At 42.6% G+C, this 20656-nt stretch overlaps 1 protein-coding gene across 3 annotated transcripts in view; it reads left to right on the forward strand.

Moving 5' to 3' along the window:
* The window catches only part of EPS8 (epidermal growth factor receptor pathway substrate 8), a 176593-nt gene that overhangs the window by 82641 nt on the left and 73296 nt on the right, over positions 1–20656 (forward strand). For all 3 annotated transcript variants that reach the window (XM_054988159.1, XM_054988162.1, XM_054988160.1), the window contains exons 2-3: positions 16030–16108; positions 19555–19628. In XM_054988159.1, coding sequence (XP_054844134.1) covers positions 16047–16108; positions 19555–19628 — 136 coding nt within the window. In that variant the 5' untranslated portion in view covers positions 16030–16046. The remainder of the gene's footprint in view (positions 1–16029; positions 16109–19554; positions 19629–20656) is intronic.

The raw sequence follows: 20656 nt of genomic DNA on the forward strand, positions 1-20656 counted from the left end.
CAAACCCCTGGAAGATTGCCCATCACTAGTGGGCAACTGGGAAGTCTACCATAGACTCCACTGCTATTGCTGTAAGTAAGATCCTCCTGGTTAGCTCCTATGTAGTTTAAATAGTCAGTTGTAGAATTGCTTATGCTCTGTTTCAGTATTTCTTCAGCTTTGTATTGGATTTCTGTGTTTTTAAAAAAATAATAATAATTAAAAGACAGAAGAGTGATTCCTTCCTGCTTCCTTGTTATGTTTTTGTGAGATGTCTGGGGCAAGACTTGAGTGTTAAGCTGCTTGGTTGGGATGAACTATATTAATTTCACTTGATGTTTATCCAACCCTTCTTTCAAGGAGCTGGCCACTTGGTCCCCTGCTCTCACGTGAACCTCGTGCAGGAGGTTAGGCTGAAACTGACAAACTGGCCCGAAGTCCCCCAGTGAACTGCTTGGGAGAGTGGGGGATTTGAACCTGGTTCCTTCCAGTCCAAGGAAGATGCCCTCGCTTCTATATCACATACACTTGCAGGTGGGGTGGGTTTGAGGAAATCTTGACCACTTTGCAATGGTGTGTCTAGAATGAGATTTGAGGCAGAGGATGAAATTGTCCGACACCTCACTGCCCTGCATTTACTTGCCCCCCCCCCACCAGGGGTCGCCGTAAGTCAACTATGACTTGAGGGCAGGATTTCATTTCATATACATGCATCTCCCACTTGAAGGCCTGAGTCTTCCAACTCTTGTGAACCTCCTCTGTCCCCCTACAAGTCTTACCGCCTTTATTTCTTTCCCATCAGAGCTAGAATACTTGACTCCCAGAGAGTCTTCAGCATCTCTGTTGACAATGGTTATTCCTATGTACCAATAAATCAACAAGGCTTCAAGATTTTTGTAAAAATGTGAAACAGTGTGCAGTGGTGGTGTGAACGTCCTTTCTTTCTCATGAGGCCATCGCTGAAAAACATCTACTGATGTGATGCATACACAGCAAAGAAAAATGTAAGAGAAAGTCAAGCAGCCTCAAACATCAGTGCAGTGTTGAAGGGGGGGATTACACTGAGTTGAAGAAAATGAGGACGAGTCTTACACAAACAGATAATGGGAGTCATTAAAGGAAGAGGAGGAAGCTGTCTTCTCAGCTCTCAGTTGCTTGGCTAGGAAAATGTTTTTATGTGGAGTGGGGGAGTTGGCTTTTAAAATAATGGCTGTTCTTCAGTATGAGGAGCAAACGAGGACTGAGAGTTTAGTTTATAGGTGTGAACTTCGAGAGATTCTCAGCCAGTTTTAGTTGAAGGACAAGGTCTTAAACATTGATATGTACATTTTAGTCCTAGCCATAGCAATCCTCTCTTTTTAATAGGGTTGCTTTTCAGAAAATAAGTCGGTTATGCAACCCAAAGCAGTATCAACCCAATTGTTCTGCCAATATGTGATTGGACAGCTATAAATGGAGACCCGCTATTTGTCAGCTATGCAATACATACTGCCGTAACCAGGGGTCATTTCGTGGAAAAAGAGCTGGAGGAACTCATTAGCATAACTCGTTAGCATATGCCACACCCCTTGACATCACCTATCCTGGCTGTTTTGGACCCAATCCTGGCCATTCAGGTCTGAAACTGGGCTCAAAATGGCAAAAGGGGCTGAAAATGCCTGAAAAGGAGCCCAAAATGGTCAGGATCAGGCCTCTGCTGAGCAGGAGAGTGATCCACCACCCATCAGAGGCCCGATCCAGGCCGTTTTGGCCCCAATCCAGGATGAAACGGGCCCAAAATGGCTGAGAGTCAGGTGGGTGGGGCCACCTGACATGTGACCTCTTTGGGGAACTGCCAGAACTGTGTTCCTGTGTGTTCTTCCTCAAAATGAGCCCTGGCCGTAACCATGAAATACCAATTGGTTGTTCAACTATAGAGAAGCGAAGGGAATATCAAGAACAATTGAAAATACCTCTGAAGGTTATAGTTTTGAAGCTCATTTGTCCTTCTGCTAGAGAGCAGTTTTCAATCCATGTCTGTACCTGGAACTCCAGCCACAGAGCTCAGACAGTTAACTACAAAGTTGCCGGCTATTTCATTTATCAGCAGTTGTGGTGTGTGCAGACTCAAGTGTTAGTAATCTAGTTCATAAATCAGTGTTCTGAACAAACCAATAAATCTAAGGAGTTGCTAGATCTCATTAAAATCAGGTCCATCGAGTTCATTTGTTTTCCATATTAGCTAGGCAACTGCTGCTAGGATTTCAGAAATGGAGGCATGAAGATAACTATCTTTCTCCACCCCAAGTATCTGGTATATTTTTTCCTGAACATATGGATTCTATTTAGATAGTATGCCTAATAGATGTTAGTAATCCCTTTGTTCCATGAATTTGTTTTATTTTGCTTAAAAAGCATTTAATCTAGTTGCAGGCACCACCACAACCTATGGTAACGAGTTCTGTAAGTAAACTGAACATTGTGCAAAACTTCAAACATTTCACAAAGGCAAAACCAGGGATATTCTTGAAGCATCACAGCTGTTACACCAAGAAACTGTGCCTGTGCCCCTCATTCCCAGCATTAAATATTACTGAAGCCTTTGCTCCATAAGCAGTGTTCACTGACTTTGCAGTTACTTGTTTGCCACTGATTTTAAAGTCCAGATGATTTTTGTTCTTTAGGTTAAATACATTCTAGAAATGCATAATTTCCCTACTATGTTTTATCAATAGTATAATATATACGTTGGCAGCCGGACTGTATGAAATGTCAGGCTGTGCTGCACGGTGCCTTAACGTCCATGCAAGTTTATTGACACAATGTATCAGCTCTTTGGATCAAGATTTGCAGTGCAATCCTAAACAGAGTTACTCCAGTCTGAGTCCATTGATTTCAATGGGTTTAGACTGGAGTAACTTTTCTTAGGATTGCACTGTTAAACTGCTTGTTTTTGATGATATTAGTTCATTGATGATACTGGCTGTGGCTTGATGGTTTAATTGGGTTATTGTTGTGTGTGTTTGTTTGCTCTTGTAAACTGCCGTGAGCCTGCTGCATGGGGAAAGGCAGTCTATAAATATTTGAAAGAAAAAGAAACGTAGTGAAAAAAGAGATGCTGATTTAGATGGGGGCAGGTACCACAAAATAGGGATAAATGGAATGTATGGTAGAGTGAAGAAGTATTTTTGTCAGTTCTAGCCCTACTGGAAGTCCTAATATTAGGAATAACAACAACAAACAATAACAATAACAACATTTGATTTCTATACCGCCCTTCAGGCAACTTAACGCCCACTCAGAGCACCTTACAAAGTGTGTTATTATTATCCTCACAACAATCACCCTGTGAGGTGGGTGGAGCTGAGAGAGCTCTGAGAGAGCTGTGACTGACTCAAGGTCACCCAGGTAGCTTCAAACAGAGGAGCGAGGAATCAAATGTGGTTCTTCAGATTAGAATCCTGCCACTCTTTACTACTAGACCAAACTAGCTTGTTTGGGTCATTCTGTGCTCCCCTCATTTAGCTACTTCAAGCTCAGGTAGGAGGGAGAGATGGCTGCAATGCAAATAGATGTACTTCTAAATTTCCTCAACCAGGGTAAAAGTAGCTGGAAGGATGATGGTTTCAGTCAAGAGTTGTGTGGTTGGGGGAGAGTTAAGTCCCCTCCCTTCCCTAGCACTGCAGCTCTGAGCCATATTCCCCACCCCCACCCCACGCTGCTTTTTGAGGTTAAAATGCATGTCGGGAGACCCAGCTGCAGACCGCCCATGTCATATGTAGTTGGCACACAAGCTCCTGCTCTGGAAGGGGTTCATGACCACCCCATCCAGCTAAAATGAATGCAAATCCCATCTGTAAGAAGTTGTCACTTTTTTAAAAAAACGTATCGGTTAACTAAAAAATGGAGCTGGTAAAACGATTTCCCACATTTTTGCAGGCATTTTAGACCTGTTGAGAAGCACTTGCTAGATGGGTTCTTTTTTTTTTTTCCATCCGGCATTGGCATAGAGCCAGCCCGCTTTTTCTTTGGCAGCGGCAACCAAATTGCGTTATCAGGGACACAGCTGTTATGTCTTAGAGCTATTAGAGTACTAGGAACTTTGAATGGAAACCTTTTCTGTGGGAACGTTATTTACGTGATACGCAGTTGATATGAAGTTTAGTTTTAAAGTTAATGGGGCTACTGGGGATGCGATGGTTCCTTTCATTTTGTTCATTCCAGCCTTGCTGGACCTTGAATATAAATTTTATTGTTCGGATGGAAGAGAGCTTTACATTCCGATGTCTGAAATTATTTAAGCAAGAGAAGGCTGTTCTAACTTCTATACAATGCTTATGGAGTCAAAGCTTTTGTGATGTGTGGTGCTTTGTGGTGTAGCGGTGATGGTGGTGGTGTGTTTATGTTTGAGGGGGTGGTTAAAGAGTACATCACTAACCTAAACGCTATAAAATACCGCGTACAAGTTGCCTTCAGTTTGCTTATGTTCAAAATGATGAAACGTTTCATATTTGCAAACAAACACAGGTGTATGTCTGTCAGTCTAGTGCAGTGGTACTCAGTGATTCATCGAGAGCCACATTCACAATTACTATCAGCCGAAAGAATCACACCCATTCCACCCAAACTGAATCAAGGGACACTGTTGCAGCTTAGCCCGATAGAACCTGTGTCATTCACAGCAGCCAGGCACTGAGTTCAAACAGTGGGGAAACACCACAGAACAGAACCAAGTGGCACCCTGCTGCAAACACGAGGCATTCCCTTGCTCCAGGTTGCTTCTGTTGAGCTAAGTTGCAACAGTGTTCCTTGCTTCAGTTTGGTTTGGTGGACTAGGTGTGATTCTCTGGTGTGATGTTGGTCCCCTTGCTTTACTTTGGATCTGAGGGGGATTCCATTCCCATGCTTCATCTTGGTCCTGTTGGGTTTTCTCTGGGATGAGTTCAGCTTGGGAGTGGGCCTTGGCCTTGGCCGCCTTGGCCCCGTGTGTTTCTGCAGTGGAAGTCAACTTTGACTTTTTCCAATTGGAAACAATGGAGTGGCTGGGGGCACCTTGTTCACAGGCCCAGAGAATTGGCTCCCAGGGGCCAGTCTTCATGAAACTTGGGGGGTCTTTAGAGGACAGTCTGGAGTAGATTCCCTGCAAATTTGGTGGAGTTTGGTCAAAAAATAACCCCCTCCCCTTCCCTCTCTGCGAAAAAAGGCATACACTGCAGTTCCTTTGCTGGGAACAGCAAAGGAACAGCCACGGCTGCTTTACAAAATTTTAACAAATTAATTTGGTGGACTGAATTCAGAATACCGAATCTGTTTTGATATTCAGTATTTTGATCCACAATAGCTGGATTTAATTAAATCAGCAAAAATTGGGTTTTTGAATTCCAAATAGTGAACCAAACAGCACATCTCTAAGATGGATGCTCTGAAGGGCCACTGGTGGCATGTCAAAGAGCTACATTTGGTTTCTGCACCTTTGAGTGAGTACCACTGATCTAGTATATATTTATGCTGCCCCTCCCCAGCAGTTGCAAATGGTATACATGGTTCTCCGTTCCTCATTTGATCCTCACAACAACTTTTGTTAGGCTGGTTGGGTTGAGAGAAAGGGACTGGTCTGGAATCATGCAGCAGACTCCAAGGCAACCGTGGGGCTTTGGACACAGGTCTTCCCGATCCTCAGTGGACACTGTAGCCAGGACACCATGCTGGAAAATATAGACAAAAAGGTGATTTGTACTGCCCTCTGTGCAACATCCTAGGTTTAGACTAGGAGGTAATTTAAATCGGGGCATTCCAGAGTGCTGGACTGGGTCAAGGAATGGATCCCCGATAATCACAATAAATCCTCTCTCAGGGCCAAGCTACAAGTGACAAATGACACAGGTTGGACACTTGTCAGCTTCCCTCAAGTTTTGATGGGAAATGTAGGCGTCCTGATCTTGCAGCTTGGCTCTCCGACTGCTGTCCAATGGACTTTTCAACTGTCACTTGTCCAACATTCCGCCAAGCGGCCTACATTTCCCATCAAAACTTGAGGGAAGCTGACAAGTGTCCAACCTGTGTCATTCGTCACTTGTAGTTTGGCCCTCAGGATTTGAATAAATTTGATAAAAAGGAAATCTCTAAGACTTATAAAGTGTTGCTAAAATGGTACACAGAAGATGAGACAGTTAAAGTGCAAATGGTGAAGTGGGCTATAAACTTTAATAAAGAAATAACAATGGAGGCGTGGGAATACTTGTGGAAGAATACATTGAAGATCACGACATGCACTAACATTAAAGAGAACGTTTATAAAATGATTTATCGTTGGTATTTGACACCAAAGAAAATTGCGTTAGGGAATTTGAACATGTCTAATAAATGCTGGAAATGTAAAAAGCATGAAGGATCGTTGTACCACATGTGGTGGACTTGTGAGGTAGCTAGGCAGTACTGGGGGGAAATAATAAGAGTGATAAGTGAGATTTTACAATTTCAAGTTAATAAGAACCCAGAACTCCTGCTACTGAACTTGGGAATGGAGGATATTTCGGCACAATACAGGACATTGTTATTTTACATGACAGCAGCGGCTAGACTGTTGTATGCGCAAAAGTGGAAAGTACAAGAAGTGCCAACTATCGAGGACTGGATTTACAAATTGCTGTACATGGCGGAAATGGAAAAAATGACAAGGAAACTGAGAGACCTTGATCCAGGACAGTTCAACATGGATTGGGAAAAGTTGAAGCAATATTTGGTGAAAAAATGGGAGGTGGGAGGAGAACTGTGGCAGTTTGAAAATTACTGAAATACAACAAAAGAAGAGGGAGGTGACTTTACCGAGGGGAGGAGAGTTAAATGAGAAATTCTAAGCAAATATTTTATTTGGCTACTATACATAGTACTAAGTAATAGAGGTGTTACTATAAGAATTATAAGGATAGAAATTAACTAATTTTATTTCTGGCAGATAATTGTATAATGGAGGAATTATATAACCAAGATAGAATGAATATAAGATAGAAGGAAGTAAAGAGCAACATATAGAGTATGAGTTAAATTGATTGACTTACAGTGAATGTATATAATGCTTATAGAAGTACTTAAAGTTATGCAGAATAAGGGACAAATTGTTTGCCCCATATTGACGAGACAAGAAATAAGATAGAATATGGAGTACAAAAGTAGACAAATGACTGTTATTATTAAAGAATATATGCCAGGAATGTAACATTTAGTCGATAAGTTAAGTGGGAAAGGGAATAGAGATAGCACTGTGTTATAATAGAAGCTTAGAAGAGAGTGAAAGTATATGTTTAATAGAATAAAATAAGTTTGAAATGAGTAGGGGGAAAAAACGGATAAGGGGTTGGAAAACTGTTGGAAGTCAACAAAAGGGGGGGAAAGGGAGGGGGTTAGAACTGGAATATTTAAAGGAAATTGATTGTAATAGATATTATAGAGATTTCTAATCCAATAAAAAATTTTTTTTTAAAAAGGATTTGAAATACAACAATGATGTAAGCCAATTTGGGTCCCCATAAGAAAGGCAAGGTATGAAGGAAGGAAATAAATAAAGATGTTTTGTTCACGAAGCATCCCATGTTATGAGTAGGGTTTGCTGCCAGTAATTATTATTTGGGTTGCAAATATTATTCAGTTTGACTGATAAATTAATCCGCTAAGCTTTACTTGATGGCACTGTACATGTAGGAGAGTAACTGGATATGTGGAAGACTACTGGATTCTTTTAATGCTGCAGGGAATGGCAAATGCAAAATGAAGAATGTTCTTCCCCCTCTAAAGGGTGGTAGCTTTTACCACGCTTGAAATCTCTTCAGTTTCTCAAAAAGGTGCCTATTTTGAGGTCTTGGTAACGTGCACATTTATTTAAATTTATTTAAATTTAATTGATTCACTAAAAAGATGATGGATCATTTCGAAATTCTGTACTTAGTCAACAGCCCTAATTATTGCAAATTATTCTTTCTGTAGGGTTTTTTAAAAAAATGCCGTCTCTCATCTTGGAAGGCAGCTTAAAAAAAATCCAGCTTTTTCTAGATCGTGTAGACTTTGCCTGGCCGTTTTGAATTTATGTGGTTGTTTCTGGGAACTGCTGAATTTAAACAACAAACAAAACTTCAAGGACAACTTCACCTCAGGAGAACATGAAATGCTGGAATGTGTAGCTATAAGCAGAGGAGAGCAGGCTTTGACCACAAGCTGCCGGGATCGTTCAGTACTCTCTGAATTAAAAATATAGGCCATGTCCGGAGCATTCAAGGATGCATTTAAATATGTAGAGATAGCATGACTTTGGTGCATTAGACAAGCAACAGTATTTGAACCAGCTCAGAATAGAAATACTAATTTTTATTAGACTTGTTCAAATCGGATGGCCACAGAAATTTCAGAGGCATAATGTTCTAAGCAAGTGAGGCTGATTCTTGCATAACCTGTCAGGCCACTGATGGTAATACTTTAGTGTGCTACCATGCTGGGCAAATAATAATAAAGAGGTGGTGGAACTCAGGACTGCACAATGACGTCACTTTGGGTCAGCTGGAACAAGGGGGGAGTTTTTAAAAGTTTTAATCGCCCTTGGTGAAAATGGTCACATGGCCGGTGGCCTGACCCCCCCTGATCTCCAGACAGAGGGGAGTTTAGATTGCTCTCCACACCAGTGGTGTGGAGGGCGATCTAAACTCCCCTCTGTCTGGAGATCAGGGGGCAGGGCCACCGGCCATGTGACTATTTTCAAGAGGTGCTGGAAGTTCGTTCCACCACGTTCCAGCTGAAAAAAAGCCCTGATAATAACATAATAACATTTGATTTATATACCACCCTTCGGGACGACTTAACACCCACTCAGAGTGGTTTACAAAGTATGTTGTTATTATCCCCACAACAACAATCACCCTGTGAGGTGGGTGGGGCTGAGAGAGCTCCAGGAAGCTGTGACTGACCCAAGGTCACCCAGCTGGCTTCAAGTGGAGGAGCGGGGAATCAAACCTGGCTCTCCAGATTAGAGTCCCACTCTCTTACCCTCTACACCAAACTGGTGTAAACTTCATATGTCAGGGAACAGCTTTGTTGGGCAGCTGCTGGAGTGCAAGTGGCCCTGGGCAGCTGATCGGCAGCCCCTGAACTGTCACAGCATAACAGCAGCCATTGCTGTCTGCCCTTTTCCCTCAATAATAGTAGACCTTGGGGGCACCTAATATACTTGAAACAAACGGATAAATAGAACTTCATGCAGTAATTAAATTATGCAATTTACTGCCAGTAGCTGTCATAATGGTCACTAGCACTGATGGCTTTAAACAACTGGGAGGGACTGTGGCTCAGTGGTAGAGCTTCTGCTTGGCATGTAGAAGATCCTGAGTTCAATCCCCGGCATCTCCAGTTAAAAGGACCAGGTTGTAGGTGATGTGAAAGACCCTTCACTGAGACTCCTGGAGAGCTGCTGCCAGTCTGAGTAGACAATACTGACCTTGATGGACCAAGGCAGTTCCATGTTTTCAAGGTGAATAAACAGATTCATGGAGATTAGGCCCATAAATTGTTGTCTGCTTCAGTGACTAAAGGGAATCTCTGCATCTTGAGGCAACAAACCTCTGATTAGTAGTTTTAAGAGGAGATATCAGAAGAAGACCTTGGCCTCTACCCTGTTGGTTGACCATCCGTAGTAACTGGTTAGCCACTGTGTGGATTAGATGGACCACTGGTCTGATCCAGCAGGGCACCACATATGTATTTAATGGGCTCCCCTTCCCCCATTATCCTCCCAACAATGCTGTGACATTGGTTAAGCAGAGACTGGCTGGCCCAAGTTCACCTTGTGAGTTTTCATGGATGAGTGAGGAGATTTGAACCCAGAACTCCCAGATCCTAATGTAACGCTGTAACCTGCTGTTGATGGTGGTGGCAGAAAGTGTCATCATAGCTGACTTATGGCGACCCCTGCTGGGGTTTTCAAGGCAAGCGACTAAGCGAGGTGGTTTGCCATTGCCTGCCTCTGCATAGCAACCATGGTCTTCTTTTGAGGTCTTCCATCCAATTAGTAACCAAGACCGACCCTACTTAGCTTCCAAGATCTGATGAGATTAGGCTTGCCTGGGCTATCTGGATCAGGGCATTGTAATTTGTAACCATTACACCACTGAAAACAATCAAGTAGTAAAACAGACCTCTCCTTGGGCAAATTTGTATTAAGAAACGGTACTTTAACAAGATACTTTGTGGTGACCCAAAAGAGATCTGGCTTCCTTCACTGCAGTATTACAGACTGGAATTTTTATGGTCTATCTGTTTTGTGTAGTTCTAGTTTCTTTTTGTGATGGGCTGAGAGAAAGAGCAGCTGCCCTAAATTCTTCAGGCTAATGTACCAGAGTGGGAAATATGTTCTCTTGCTTTCCATCCCAGAACTTTTGAAACAATGGGGGCATATCTGATTCTTAACAGGTGTCTGTTTGATCAAGAGTCAGCAAAACTGACTGTGGGCCATACTACAAGTGACAAATGCCACAGGTTGGACACTTGTCAGCTTCCCTCAAGTTTTGATGGGAAATGTAGGCAGCTTGGGGGAATGTTGGACAAGTGACAGTTGAAAAGTCCATTGGACAGCAGTTGGAGAGCCAAGCCGCAAGACCAGGATGCCTACATTTCCCATCAAAACTTGAGGGAAGCTGACAAGTGTCCAATCTGTGTCATTTGTCACTTGTGTCATTTGTCACTTGTAGCTTGGCCCTCTGTCGACAAAAGATGAAACAAGTGCAAAGGTCTCCGAACACCCCCTTCACCATTATAGTACGAAAAGCAATAGAGGCTTTAGCATTATGTTGACAAGGCAGAGAGAGGCAAATAGGAGTGAGTAACTGAGATACACAGTTAAGATGGTTCTGCCAAGGCCTCTGTTTCTGGGCATGATGGGGAAGAAGAGGAGCCCTTTGCCTTACATGGGGCAAAGCAGCTGAGATATATATTTCAAAGAGAACTGTTTCAGGCCGAGGCCAAATAGAAAGACTGGAGGGCTGGATTGTGCCTCCTGGACTGTTGTCTTCCTTCATTTCAAAAGAATTTGAGACCATGTATTGTCGAAGGCTTTCACGGCCGGAGAACGATGATTGTTGTGGGTTTTCCGGGCTGTATTGCCGTGGTCTTGGCATTGTAGTTCCTGACGTTTCGCCAGCAGCTGTGGCTGGCATCTTCAGAGGTGTAGCACCAAAAGACAGAGATCTCTGTCTTTTGGTGCTACACCTCTGAGGTTGCCAGCCACAGCTGCTGGCGAAACGTCAGGAACTACAATGCCAAGACCACGGCAATACAGCCCGGAAAACCCACAACAACCAATTTGAGACCATCTCTGTGTGAAATGCCTTATTTATTCCTCCAGAGATGGTCAGTCATTATACCAACAGAGAATATATGAAAAATCAATACAGTTGCTGCAGATATTGTTTGCTGAAAATATGAATCTCTTATAAACAAAACTATATGGGCTGCCTTTTATTATTTCAAAATCGAAAGAGGTATTTTTTTGCTTTGTGGAAGATGAAATTTGAGGTTATTTACGGACCCGAGTAATGAGATCCAATATACCTGCTTCGTATACTTCACTCAGGTTGAGCCAGAAGGTAACCTTCATTTCTGGTGTAATTTTCCACAGACGCTGGTTGTTGACACTTGTTCATGAGAGTAATTTCTGCGGAGAGGTTTTGAGGCTATCCTCCAGTATAATTTTGAGCTGGTTTCTTCTGCCCAATGTTCCTGGAAGTTCTTTGGCAACAGAGTTTATGCTTTGCCTGCCAGCTAGTAATACTAATAAATAACAGCTATCGTTTAGGCAGTCCTTTCGGTCTTCATATCCCTTTACTTATTTGTGATCCTTGAAACCTGCGCTGTAAAACAGACCAAAATCATTACATTTCTCATGCCACAGTTGTGGAGAAAGAATCTGAAAGGTGACGGGTGCTTTAATGCCCTTTCCTGCTCTCATGAGATTGCAGAGCCTCACAGTCATTCTGGAAGTGGCCCTGCCCTCGTTGCCTTGGTGACAGAGCTTGGTGACTCCCTCGGAGCCACCAGGACTAGGGTTGCCAGCCTCCAGGTAGTGGCTGGAGATCTCCTGGAATTACAACTAGTCTCCAGGCCACAGAGATCAGTTCACCTGGAGAAAATGGCTACTTTGGAGGGTGGACTCTATGGAATTATGCCATGCCAAGGTCCTTTCCCTCCCCAAACCCCACTTTCTCCAGGTTTCACCCCTCAGATCTCCAGGTATTTCCCAACTTGAAGCCAGTGGGTGGAGCCAGGTGAGCATGGCCTCTTGCCCAGCAGGGTTTCTGATTGGCTATGCCAAATAATTGTTTCACTAGTTGCTGCCCCTATCATGTTGGTTTTCTCTCTCGCTCCTCTTTTGCAATGTATTCTTAAAAGTACCCCTCTTTCCTCCTCTCTGTGGTTGGCTCCTCCTCCTGCAGAAGCCATTTTGTGGTTGGCTGCTCCTCCTGCAGCAGCCATACTGTGGTTGCACTCATTACCGCGTGTCGTGTCAGAATTCTGAAGGTGCCCACAGGTTCAAAATGGTTGGGAACCCCTGCACTGTGGAGAGTCTCTGCCGGCTGGGAGTAGACAGGTTAAGGCAGTTTCGTATGTTCCACCAACTGAAAAGAGTATGTTAGCTTTCCAGGTTTACCTGACATTCCAGGATTTTATCCTTCTCCAAGGTTAGGATCAAAATCTGAAGCGAGGATCCAGAAATACAGGGGAATGTTCTGCTTACTGAAATTCACTCCGCCTGGGGATGAAACACAGCCAGGCTATTCTCTTGAGCAGCCCAGGACCACCTGTTTCTCCCCAGGCATCGCAAGGCTTCCATATCACCTCAGACTCAGCCCCTAGCCTCTTCTCCCTGTATCTTCAGCTGTCTGTCTCAGGAGACCCAGAAACTCAACAGAAAACCCTTAGACTGCTTGTTCTAAACAGAGCATTGCTCACTTTTATTTTAATTGCACAAAGGCTCAAACCCATGTTTCTACTCTGCAGTGTTACAAGAGAAAACAAATTAAATCACCTTTATAGCATAATATTTTAAAGCCTGTTGCTTGAAGCTGTCTGTGCTTTGTTTTTTTTCCACTGTAAATTGATTTAAAGTAAAGGATGCTCAAAAGCTGTGATGGGGAATGAAGACTTTTTAACAAAAAATCTTGGTCTTTCATATTCAAAACTTCACTGCTTTTGTGTAATGCAAATTTAATTTATGATGACGCAACCAGCAGGCGTAACATAAGAATGCTTGTATATTACCTTCCTCAAGGTATTCCAGGCATTTAAAAGAAAGTTTATAGTCTTTGTGTTTTTAGAGTTAGCATGGAAACAATGGGATCGAAGTACCCAGTGACTATAGAAATCATAGCAGCAATGCTTTCCCTTTACATTTAGTATATCTGATAGAAAGTGGAAATGCACAATCTATATCAGTTTTGTGCTCAGCTTACAACATAATTAACTAGTAGGTCTTGTCTAGTCTAGTTTGCTTCAGGCTCTTGAGAACTGCGTCATACATTAGGGTGGCAAAATCCAGTTCTCTGGCCTGTGTATGCTCAACAGGGAACAGCATTTAAACTTAGCTCTCTGCGTGATTCATATTTGTTCTATTCACCCCTTACATTTGGGGGGCATCCATGCACATCGCATTCTGTGTATGTGTGAAGTGTTCCAAATAGCAGATCGGTTGTGTGAAAAAAGCAGAAAGTATAGGGAGATATGGAAACCGGAAGAGACAGCCATTCGCCGTGTGAAGTGGTTGAATCAAATGAAGAATAGTGGGGCGCTGTTATGTTAGCTAGAGAGAAGAGTGAAGTTTCTTTCCATACTGTGAATTAAGTTTCTCATAGTCTTGTTGACTAGCTAATAAATGCTGCCTTATTTTGTCTCCTTGAATGGTGCATTGCACCCCAGTGGTTCTGCCAGTCACTTTACAAATTCCCACATAGACCTTAACAGTGGCAATTGTGCATGCTTTATTTTAAGATCTGATGTAAGCTATTTCTTGTAATGGGGTCTGCCAGGGTTTGGGGGATAAGGATAAAAACATTTATATACAGAGCCTGAGGTCTGACAGTGCAATCCTAGGCAGAGTTACTCTCAGCCCCTACAACATGCTTAAATTGGAGTAACTCTGCCTAGGATTACACAGTAAATCTCACAGAGACTTGCTGCTCTCAGCCTATGTGAATAACACAATGTTCTTTCAATACAATCACTTAATCAGATAATAGCTATGGTTCTTTCAGTGCAATATCGGAAATAAATTCTAGTTTATCTGGTAATCTTTCAAATGCAATTATGAATAAAATCGCCAAGCGTATTTTGACTGAGTTCTTTTCCAGCAGACATAATAAAAGGTTAGCATCCCAAATTGAAAAAATTGTCCCTTCCGGCAATATTCGGAACAAACTCATCCGAAAGCTCTTAAATCTCAGCATGTATTGTTGACCATGAGTAGAAGAGCACATGGACCATCAATAATGTTGTACAGCCTCTTAAAAATCCTCTAAATAATTCATTGCAAGAGTTGTATTTGTCAAGTTCCTCCAAGGAGCTTGGTATGGTGTGGTATGTAGATAGGTTTATCTATTTTTTATTCTTTCTCCAGCCCTGCTAATAGGCTGAGTGACGGACTCAGGGTCACCTGCTAACTTGCATGGACTCATTGGGGTTTCGGGCTTCCCTGACCCAAGTCCAGCACTCTAACCACGACACCATGCCACTTTTCACACTGTCAGCCATCTTGTCTTTTAAGAAGCAACTCTCCCCAGCCCAGCCCCTTTGTTGCTGCTCTTCAGTTTCTCCTAGCTATTCATGGTGAAGATTAGAAGTATTGTTAAGGCACTCATCGGTTATATTGTTCTGGACTCGGAAAATGTGAGGAGCTGAGTTAGCAAACAAAAATGCAGATAGCATGAAATGTGTTAATTTAGGTACCTGAAGAGAACTTTTTGACTTGAGCTTACTCTGGAAGACTCGAACTGCTAATTAACAGAGTGCTGTTCAGCCCATTGAGTTAAGAAACAAAAGAGCTGCTAAAAGGGTGCTAATTAAAGTAAGAACAGTTTGAAATGTGTTGGTCGGTCATAAAATGTGGTTATAGCCTGAATGGCATAGTCAACACTCAGGAGCCAGTTTAGCGTAGTGGTTAAGAGCGCGGGACTCTAATCTGGAGAACCGGGTTTGATTCCCCATTCCTCCACTTGAAGCCATCTGGGTGAGCTTGGGTCAGTCACAGCTTCTAGGAGCTCTCTCAGCCCCACCCACCTCACAGGGTGTTTTGTTGTGGGGTTAATAATAGCATACTTTGTAAACCACTCTGAGTGGGTGTTAAGTCATCCTGAAGGGCGGTATATAAATCAAATGATGTTGTTATTGTTGTTGTTAGTAAAATCATGATGCCTTAAAAAATCATTCTATATTGGGGGGAAAAGTAGAGGGAGTCCCACGGTCAGCGGGAATGGATGGATATCAAACACTGTTGTTTTGTAGATTCTTCTAATTGGTGTATTTACCCACCAACAACAACCTGGTGGTATTTGCTTAGGATTTCTGTGGAGCCACCTGACTCAACTGTGGGGAAGAAACAGACCTGGATATGGGGTGGCCAGCTCCATTTTGTGAAATTTCTGGAGATTTGTGGGTGGAGCCTGGGGTTTGGAGGAGAGGAGGGACTTCAGCTGAAGTATGATGCTGTAGAGACCACCCTTCAATGCAGCCATTTCCTCCAGGGAGATCTGATGTCTGTCATCTGAAGGTCAGTTGTAATTCCGGGACAACCCCAGGTATCAACTGGATCTTGGCAACCCTAGCTGGATGACATCTCCATATTGGAGGCAATTTAGTCTATCAAGAGAAATTGATTCTAAGGAGATAAATTATGATTCTCCAGTGGGAAAAGACAAAAACTCTCTTCTGCAGACAAAATGAGTGTGCTTTGTAGTCTTCCGTAAACTTTTATTGAATTAATATTAATATTTCTTAAATTAATGTACATGCTCTAAATGCCTTGAATTGTTTTTCTGTTTCCTACAGAGGGAGTGACGATCAGAATGAATGGACATATTTCAAACACACACAGCAGTGCTTATGGAAGTTACTCTTCACAAATAAAGTAAGCGTTGTACTTTCTTTCACCTCCTGTGCCCCCCCACATCTGCCAAAACTCAAACAAAAAGTAGTGTTGAAAAGTAGTGCCACGCAAGAGCATCCGATGTTTCAGCTTTGTAGATCTTCTGTAATGTGAGAAGGAAAACTCAAATGTGTATTTGTGTGTGGGAGGCAGGAGTTGTGTGTAAACTTGTAAATGTGCGATTCCACCCTCCAGTGGAGTATTTGTGCCCATGTGTTGACTTCTTAAAAATCAGCCCAAGTTCGTGCTCACAAGTTATATCTTAATGAATACGTTCCTCCTGCCCTGTGGATAATCATTTAACCAAGGGCCTAGCTACATGATGCAATGGGGTGCTCGATGGGCAGCAAGAGCATGAATCAGGGAGCAACCAGCATCACTTCCAGCTGCGTACCCAGAAGTCACGTCACAGCATCACGCAACACTCTAGGAATCTTCCAAATCTCTGTAGTAAAAACTATAAAGATCTGGGAAATTCCTAGAGCATCATTCAGTGCCATGACATTGCTTCTGGTTACACACCTGGAAGTGGTGCCATGACATTAGCAATACTAGTTTGCTGAGCCTCCCTCCACCAATGCTCTGGGGTGTTTCCAACAAAAAAACGGTACTTGTACAATACATAGATCTTGAGTTGGGTCTGGGTCTGCCACTAGGAGTATCTGGGCTCTTGCATGCTCTGTGCTAGGAATTCTATGTTCAGGCATGTGGGAACTTGACTCAGATTGGGACCACAGCATGTGGAGAGAGGGTTCTTATGCTTTGCTCCATACATACCATTTTCCTGATCCAAAACTCTACAATCGGGCTGTTTATGCCATTGGGAAAACCTTCATGTTCTCTGTCAGTACATGTGGAGCCCCCAGCAGGATAAATAATGTCCTCTAGGGCCATGTTAGTTCGGAAAATGGTGTGGTGGGTGGGCTGAAGCCTAGTTTTGCACACTGTGAATCCAGTTGAATTGGGCCCCATGCACCTGGAAATTCATTTGCCAGTACTGAACTTGCAAGCACACACCGATTGCAAGGACTGGCTTTAAAATACCACAGATATGAGAACATTTAGGGCTCCAGGAGAACTCCAGGTATCCCCATCGTGGTGGTGGCTTGTGATGGCTGTTGGCTGCCATTGGCATTATCAACAAGCAATGCACATTTCTTGTCTATGCCAGGATTAATTTGCTGATGTGTGTTATACTTGTAGTTACACAGAGCCATCGGGCTCTTTCAACTCAGAAATAATCAATGTTAGTTTCATCATAGTCCCAAACATAACGGCAGACTGACCAATGAGGAAGTGGAATGTTTACGTGACTTCTCAGCCTTGTGTAACAGATTGCAGTCTGAGCCTTGGGCCTGGCTGAGGGCCTGCTCAAGTGGTTGTCAAGAACATCAGGGATGGAAGATACCTGGAAGAACTCTGTGTATCTGGGCTTCAGAGCCTGTGGTCAGCTAGTGGTATGAAGCCTCTGGACCAGCCAGGCCTTCTGCCCATGCTTGGTCAATAGAGCGGCACCTTCTTCCTGCTGCACTTCAGGCTCCAGTTTTTCCAGCTTGCATTTTTAGGTAGGATTGAAGAACACACCCTCAGGTTTTGAATTCACATCCAGCCACCAGCTGCCTAGCCTAACCCTGGTAAATTTCACCTTTCAGACTCTCAAATCTGTCTGGAAAATAATCGTTGTACTTTCAGTTTATGAACAACTAGATGGGTAGCAGCCAGTGACGTGTTGTCCCATCAATTGTTGGGGGCAGCTTCTATCCTTGGAAAGTGACGGAGGGGATATTTTTGTCCTGTGTTTCGTAGGGGAGAGTTTACGATTTGCAGTAATCTGCATATATTTAGAAATAGTTTTAATGTTGTTTGTTCAAGCAAAGGCCATGCATAATTTAGTTCTTTGTGTGTGTGGTTTTTTAAAAGCAGGTTAAAAGCTTGCTTGCCTTTTAAGGTTGGGCAGTGTGTGGTTCTTTGTATTTTGAGAGCATTAGTATATTTGCATAGCTTGATTTGGGGAGAGGGGCTGGTATGGGTTAGGCGTTCTAATGAATACGCTGCACAATGAGCCAGTCTTCTGGTTGACCTCCTGCACCAAGTGATGTAGTTAGCATATTTCATTGAATAACTGGATGTCTCAAATACATTAAACTGCTGTTGCATGAATACTAAATTATCATTTCAAAATATATCGCCGTTGAAGATAAAAACATACATATCTGGGACGTTCTGAAAATGTAATATGTGTGTATTATAAGTATAACATTGTACCAGTCATTTCAGAAACAGAAATAACTTCAGCTTGCCCCGTTTTAATATGCACACAACGCAAGGCTTTATCTTCAATAAACAACATCAGAACTATTTGTAAGCGTGTTTAATTACCATAAACACTGTCTCCTCTATTAACGGAGAAAAAAATTTCCATTAGTAGCTTTCCCAGAGCGGACTGTATATAAAATACAGATTTCCCAAGCTTCCTAAATCCATATTTAATCTTGCCGTGCTTTCTTTATGTTTGATTTTCCCTCCTTAATGTTAGTATGGAGAAATTCATGCAGAACAAAAGAAAACAAAAGTCCGGTGGCACTGCTAAGATGAATAACATTTATTCCCGTATGAGCTTTTGTGAGTCATAGCTTCATTTTTTGTGACGGGACAATCATGTTGGGAGATTAGACAGGCAAGCACACCTGTGCTAAAAGCAACACCTGCTTCTACGTATTGTCTAATAGCCTGAGCAGTTCTGCATGCCCAATTCTGACTGCTATAGCAAATCCATTTTTTTGAAAACAGAAAGCTCTTCCAATTTTTTTTTTTAATATGGCCTTAGGGTTGTCAAGTTTGAAGGGAAAAAAATATTCCCAGTGGGCATGCCCACCTCCTTGTGTGCACGTAAAATAGCTCTTTTGATTCTGGTCAAAGCTTGTTGCTTTCAATGGGTCATGATTAATTCTCCTTAATAAAGGTAAAGGGCAGTAGATTCAGCAAGGACAAAAAGAATATATTTCATGCCGTGCATACTTACTTCTGAAATTCCTTTGCATAGAATTTATCAGAGACTTTCAGTTTTACATGGCTTTATAAGGGAATTTAGAGAACCTCCAGGACTATGGTTCCATCAGTTGTATATGAAATCTCCATGTTTATAGGCCGAGCTCCTCTGAGTTGCGGAGGGGGACCAACTTCTGTGCCCTTGTTTGTAGGTCTAGGCACCTGGTTGGCCAACATGGGAAAACAGGATCTCGGACTAAATGGACCATGGGTCTGATTCACCGGGGCTGTCCATTATGTTCTTCTGAAATTCTCAGGATACTGGATTTTGTGTCCAATCTGTGAATACATTTATCTCCCCTACTGTATTTATCCCATCGACTATGTGGATGGGCTTATTTGACAAAGCCTACAAATTAGTATCTGCTTTTGTCTTGCAGCGGATATGGGTCACCAACATTTGCACCCAGCGACAGAGACCAGAGTTCGAAGACAAGCGCAAAAGCTTTGTATGGTAAGACTCACCAGCTGATGTGTACCTCGAGTCCTAGGGTTGTGTATATAAAGTCTTTATTAATCTTGGCATTTTCAGCTATTTCCCACAGAGACACGGAGCGCTCCCGAACAGGGTCAGAGAGGCCAAAGTCTCCCCCTGTTGCCTCCCAGTAGCTGGTATTTTGGAGATACTCTCTCTTGGAACATGTAGGTTCCATTTGGCCATCATAGCTTATGGCCATTAATGGCCCCATTTTCCATGAATTTGTATAATCTCTTTTTAAAAAAGCCATCTAATATTAGTCACTTTGTCCTGTGGCAGTGAGTTCCACAGGTTTATGCATTTCCTGGCAAAACGTTTTCTTTTGCCTACTCTGAATCCACCGCTTATCAGCTACTTTAGAGGCCCACAAGTTCTGGGATTTGAAGAGAATGAGAGAACCTCTCTTTGTTTGTTGTTGCTTGTTAGTTTGTCTTTAAAGTGGTAACACTGAAATAATAATAGCAGTAACATTTTGATAGAAAGGGTAGATATCTGAGGGTCGGCCAGGAGGTGCCAGATGTGTAGAGCGGATCAGTATGATTGTTGCTTCTTTTGTTTCTTGTTGTTGTTGTACCCCACCCTTCATGTCCTTCTTACCCCATAGTGGATAATCAGATCTGGTGAATGTTTATACATAGAATAAGAACAAGGATGACCAGAAATTTCAGCGATCTGGGTTATCTCACAATGCAAATATTAATTTTATTAAAATATTTATATTCCACCTTTCTCCATGGCTCAGGGCGACTCATGCAGTCTGATTTAACGTAGCAGGATTTTAATCTAGTGGCATCTTAGAGTCTAACAAGATTTTCAGAGTGTAAGCTTTCGAGAGTCAGAGCTTCCTTCTGCAGACATATAATTGAATGTATACAATCAAACCTTGAAATAAGTTTCTCCTTGCTTGGGAATTGTTCTCAAGGCTGGGATGCATGCAGGTATCTGCAATAAGAGGACCCAGTGTAAAAGGGGAGCTTTTGTCTTGTTCCCCTAACAAGAGACCT

This window comes from Eublepharis macularius, chromosome 9, assembly GCF_028583425.1.
Source record: "Eublepharis macularius isolate TG4126 chromosome 9, MPM_Emac_v1.0, whole genome shotgun sequence".
NCBI lineage: Eukaryota > Metazoa > Chordata > Lepidosauria > Squamata > Eublepharidae > Eublepharis > Eublepharis macularius.